The sequence below is a fragment of the Terrapene carolina genome, unplaced genomic scaffold (assembly GCF_002925995.2).
Source record: "Terrapene carolina triunguis isolate 2854851 unplaced genomic scaffold, T_m_triunguis-2.0 Scaffold62, whole genome shotgun sequence".
NCBI classification, from domain to species: Eukaryota; Metazoa; Chordata; order Testudines; family Emydidae; genus Terrapene; species Terrapene triunguis.
In genome coordinates this window covers 44,072,845-44,078,761 of record NW_020664413.1, presented here as the reverse complement: position 1 = coordinate 44,078,761, position 5,917 = coordinate 44,072,845, and the positions used below count along the sequence as shown (strand labels likewise).

The 5,917-nt window shown below is 41.7% G+C and overlaps 1 protein-coding gene across 1 annotated transcript; it reads left to right on the top strand.

Annotated features, from left to right (window-relative positions):
- The first annotated feature begins 3,198 nt into the window (after positions 1 to 3,198).
- NEUROD1 (neuronal differentiation 1) lies at positions 3,199 to 4,272 on the top strand. Its single transcript, XM_024204063.1, has one exon. It carries the CDS (start codon positions 3,199 to 3,201, stop codon positions 4,270 to 4,272), a length of 1,074 nt encoding a protein of 357 aa, XP_024059831.1.
- Positions 4,273 to 5,917: the final 1,645 nt, after the last annotated feature.

Below are 5,917 nucleotides of genomic sequence, written 5' to 3'. Positions count from 1 at the left end.
TTCTTTCTTTCTTTCTTTCTTTCTTTCTTTCTTTCTTTCTTTCTTTCCCTTTCGTGATTAAATCCTTGGATAATGTGTACTGTACCAGTAATAAAGCTCCACTTGTTACCATGCAAGCCAGGATACTTCCTTGTTAAAATGCATCCCTATGAAACTTGGCAATGTTTGCGAACTCAAGAGATCTGTTTAAAGTCTTTTAGAGTAATTGCCTATAAATGGTCTTTTAAAATACAATGTTGACAATTGATTTTTAAAGAAGGGGATTAATTTCAAGCAGAAATGGGAGGAAAGTATGCATCACAAACTCCAAACCATAGAAAGAGCTGTCCGATTCTGTTAAGATTACTAAACATCAAGACTCGACAGCTTCATCGACGCATAACACCTTAATTCTTCATCTTGAACCGTAATTTAAATGTGAAGATCTATACATATTAACTATTTTTCCATCTTAGCCCTCCGTTGAAGTGGATGCATTAATAAAGGGGTCTGAAAAGTAGAGCACAACACGCTGCTCTTGTTTTCATATTACAGATTTGCACTTGAGCTACTGAATAGTGAGAAGGCACCTAACATCGCTTTCAAACTAGAACTAAACAGCCTATCATTCTTCCCCAAATAACCAATAAAGCAAGACCCATTCTGATAAAGTATTAATAGAAACGCTCACTGGTCCCTAGGTATAACATTTACTTTACCTACATCTTTAAAAGATTTTCATTTTCTGGTAACAAAGTTAAATTCTATTTAAACGTGCAAAGCTTGATTCATGACACACAAAGGAGACTGTGTAATACTTTCAAGGATATGTACAACCAGACCTAGCACATGGTATTTTATATAGATAAAAAAATATATGCAGGAATGATAACCGAAGGCAATGATACTCCTATAGTGAAATATATCATTAAAATGCGTGTTTGTCGTGAATCTGTGTGGGGTGTGAACAAGCGCACAGGACTGGATGAAAAGTGCCTGAGAGGAATTTCTCGTCTGCAGGAAATCAGTTTTTGAGCTGTTTAGGTGAGTGTGACATTGCAATAATTGACATTTAATGTCTAAAAGATCTTTAAAAGTTGCTCAGCTGTGTTTCCAGTGAGGAAAACAAATACACTACGGGAGGAAAATGCTAAAAAGTGCCTTCATTGGGAAAGTGGAGAAATTGCAAACGCCCACTCTTGGGGCAGAGGTGAGGAGTGGGGGTGAGGACACCAGACTAGGAGATAGTAACAATTACCGTGAAAAGAGGATATGTACATGCTGAAACCTCAGTGGATCTGTTCTCCGTCCCTGCTAACCAACTCTACTGGAAATTTCTTCTCTTAAAAAACAACACACAAATCCCAGAGCAACAACAGCAGCGCCAGGAAAGTGCTCCCCTTCCCAGCGGCGAAAGGGTTAATCTCCCCTGCGGGTACAAACAGGTCCGCAGAGTCTCTCACTGGCGACAGATGGCCACTTTCTTTTGGCCACAAAGGGATGGAATCGAGAGCTCCGCTGAATACAAATGGGCAGGTCACGTGAGAAGCCCGGACCCTTTGCTTGACGTGGACTACCATATGGCGCGTGCCGCGGAAAGCTGAGAGAGGAGGGGAAAGAGGAGGGAGGAGGGGTTTACCAGGCAGCACCAGGGGCGCAGGCGCTATAGGCTATTAAGGGGGAGCGCCTAGATCCCCTTTACCCCGCCCTCTCCTTTAGCATCACTGGCCCCGCTATATAACCTGCGCGTCCTGCACCCAGCCCCTAGAAAAAAGAGAAAACACCCTCACACAAGAGAGCTCTCCAGGAGTAACAGGGTTATGAGACCATCACTGCAAAGGAGACACTAAAAAAAAGAAGGTAATTATAACCCCCGATTTCCTCCTCCGAAACAGAATTTCAGCACAGATACCTGCAGCTGTATGTAGCTAGAGATATACAATGTGTGAGTGTTTAATGTAGTTTTTAATCTGCCTACAACGGAAACAGTTTAATGCCCCAGTATCTCAGTGTGTTTCATTCTAAGACATTATTTCCACAGGTTGCGATTATGGGAGCCGGGGGTTTAACCCCCACCCCCGATTAACTTTTTCACATATTTAGTTGGTACTCCTCCTCTTCCTCAAACCCCACTGTAAATTTGGTCTGAATATCATTGTTTTCTGTCTATTTTGTAATTTACCACTTATATTTTTTGGGGGGTGAGGAACAGAGGGAATACGGCGAGTTAATTATAGAATGGAATTGATGGTTCAAAGGTTTGAATGAGAAGGGTATTATTTCCCATAAGCAGAAAGGGTTGTTGGGAGAAGACGTTGGAAGAAATACTGCTGCAATTTATGGTAAAGCTGCTGTAGTGTAAATCGGGCTTGGAGGTTCGTTTAGGTAAGTGGCGAAGAGTTTGGAGAGGAGAGAGAAAAGCGAGAAGGAACTGCAAGAGCTGCTACCTGTTACAGTGTCGGAGATACCAAAGGCTTCAGAAGCCACTCACAGCAATGCACTAATTCAGTTGTTGCACTGAAGCCCTTGTGTTCATCTCAGCAGAGACTTTGCCAGCATGTAACACTGCAGTTCTGCGAATGATACTTGTTTTCATCTTTTTGTGAAAGGGTTCAGCAGAACTTTGAGAATCCTGAAATGAAGGGAACAAGTAGTTTTCAGGTGGACAGTTTTTTAGACAAAGTGTCACACCTGATCCCCCATCTGAAGAGCTGAGCCTCTCTGAACAGTTCTGGAGGTTGCATTCTGGCTATAGTACGGGGGAGGGGGGGAATTGTAGCTACTATAGGGAGGCGGTAGGAAGAAAAGGAGAGCAAGAAAATGAATAAAACCTGTGGTTACTGGATCTTTGTTTACAACTTTTCCCCGTAGAATCTGCAAACGTTCACAAAACTGCTGTACTCCGATTGTGTCAATCATAGTTTCTTCTGCATCATCAATTTATATTCCCCGCTAATATTAGCAAGTTACATAATGGCATTGGGACATAAATACATCAATTATAAGCGAGAAGCGCAGGCACAATTAAAAGTTTAATTTCTTATTTTGGGGAAAACATAATGCCTTTGTGTACACACACACACACACACGCACACACACACACACACACATTTTGTATATATGGAAAGAGAGAGGGAGGGCTGTGGGAGGAGGGTTGTGTTTCTTCTGTTTAAAGTGTTTCTTCTCTTTTTGTCCCCTCTTAAATGCAGGACTTCAAAAATGACCAAATCGTACAGCGAGAGCGGGCTGATGGGGGAGCCCCAGCCCCAGGGTCCCCCGAGCTGGACTGATGAGTGCCTCAGCTCTCAGGACGAGGAACACGAGGTGGACAAGAAGGAGGAGGATCTCGAAGCCATGCAAGCCGAGACCGAAGAGGACTCGCTGAGAAACGGCGAGGAGGAGGATGAAGACGACGACTTAGAGGAAGAGGAGGAAGAAGAGGAAGAAGAAGAAGACGATGATCAAAAGCCTAAAAGACGGGGTCCCAAGAAGAAGAAGATGACTAAGGCGCGCATGGAGAGGTTCAAGCTGAGGCGCATGAAGGCTAATGCCCGGGAGCGGAATCGCATGCACGGGCTGAACGCGGCTCTGGACAACTTGCGCAAGGTGGTGCCCTGCTACTCCAAGACGCAGAAACTCTCCAAAATCGAGACCCTGCGCTTGGCCAAGAACTATATCTGGGCGCTCTCCGAGATCCTGCGCTCCGGCAAGAGCCCGGACCTCGTTTCATTTGTACAGACCCTGTGCAAGGGCTTGTCCCAACCCACTACCAACTTAGTAGCCGGCTGCCTCCAGCTCAACCCCAGGACTTTCCTTCCCGAGCAGAACCAAGACATGCCGCCCCATATGCAGCCGGCCAGTGCTTCCTTCCCAGTGCACCCTTACGCCTACCAGTCCCCGGGTCTTCCCAGTCCGCCCTATGGCACCATGGACAGCTCCCATATCTTCCACGTGAAGCCTCCGCACTCGTTTGGGGCTGCTCTGGAGCCATTTTTTGAAAGCACCCTCACTGATTGCACCAGCCCTTCCTTTGACGGACCCCTCAGCCCGCCCCTCAGCATCAATGGAAACTTCTCTTTCAAACATGAACCTTCCAACGAGTTTGATAAAAATTATGCCTTTACCATGCACTATCCCGCAGCTACTCTGGCAGGAGCCTCAGGCCACGGATCAATCTTCTCTGGCTCTGCCTCTCGCTGTGAGATCCCCATAGACAACATTATGCCCTATGAGAGCCATTCCCATCACGAACGAGTCATGAGTGCCCAGCTCAATGCCATCTTTCACGATTAACCCCTCAAGGCGCATCAGCGTCATGACAGATAAGGAAACAAATCGACTGTGCGTACAGTGACTGACTTGTTTACAAAGGGCAGCCCTTTGGGTACCACTGCTACGAAGTGCAAATACTCCAAGATTCAAGTGATATATGTATTTATTGTCGTTTCTGCCTTTAGGTGAAACTGGGATGCAAAGTTCCTGTTCACCTTCTGTATTATTTTCTAAAAGCTCTTGAAAACTACACTGTAAATTTGGTGTAGGGGTATTCAGATCGTTTTAATTATCTGATCGGGATAACAAAATCACAAGCAATAATTAGGATCTATGCAATTTTTAAACTAGTAATGGGCCAATTACAAAATATATATAAATCTATATTTTTCAACCAACATTTTACTACTTGTTACCTTTCCCATGCTGAATTATTTTGTTGTGATTTTGTACAGAATTTTTAATGACTTTTTATAACACGGATTTCCTATTTTAAACCATGCAGCTTCATCAATTTTTATACATATCGGAAAAGTAGAATTATATCTAATTTATACAAAATAATTTAACTAATTTAAACCAGCAGAAAAGTGCTTAGAAAAGTTATGTTGCCTTAGCACTTCTTTCTTTTCAAATCGTTAACAAAATGCACAGTCCTGGCAATTTCTTCCCATGAAATTATTTTCCCCCTTACAATTAGAACCAGATCCCTAATTCTTGAGAGGATATAAGAACGAAATACTTATTTTCTATTAGAACATATCAATTCAACACATTACTTGCACAAACTTGTATATAAATATTATAAGCAAATGCCAACACCCTTTTATAATCAAAAGCTGCTTGACTATCACATACAATTTGCACTGTTTCTTTTTAGTCTTTGAACCCCTTTGCATCCCGTAATTTTGAAGAGAACTTGAAAATAGTAATGTTTCCAGACAATATAAATGCATGATTTTATACATATTCACACAATCGGTGGTTTGTCACATACTCATATTATGAATTGGAGCCTAAAACTAATCAGGAGTTAACGTTGGGCTATATACCTATTGTAGTCAATTAGTACAGTAGCTTAAAACAAATTCAAACCATTTAACCCGTAATTAGAACAATAGCTATTGCATGTACAATGCAGTCCAGAATAAGTGCTGTCTGAAATGTAATGCTGGTTCAACTGGAATCAATCTGTACTGTAATTTTGTTTGTAATCCTGTATATTATGATGTAATGCACACTGGGATTTTAGAAACATCCATCCATTTGCAACAACATAGTATTGGACATTTGATCGAATGTTGCATTTCTCTTTATATGTGATTTTTTTTTCTTAGTGTAAGTAATTCCTATGGGATTATTGTTTTACTTGGATAGCTCATGAAAGATGCAACATTTATTATTTGTAGAATAAAACGGACTCAAAAACAAAGTCCTGGATTCTTTCTTTGTTTTTATTTTTTGTTTTGTTTTGTTTAGTGTAAAATAACATTATTTTGTATTGTTGGTCTGTTTAATTTCAAAGGATGTAAATAGAAATGTAGTACAAATTTGTGAGTAATATGGAGACGACTGAATTTGAGTTTTCAGCTTCAGGTTGCTGGTTTTGACTTTTGTGTACTCTTTCTGACTGATGTGACCCTTCTCATTAAAAAAAAAAGAGACA

What these genes read in the sequence shown, in the direction of transcription:
- NEUROD1 (XM_024204063.1), top strand. Translation starts at nt 3,199, where the DNA reads ATGACCAAATCGTACAGCGAGAGCGGGCTGATGGGGGAGCCCCAGCCC.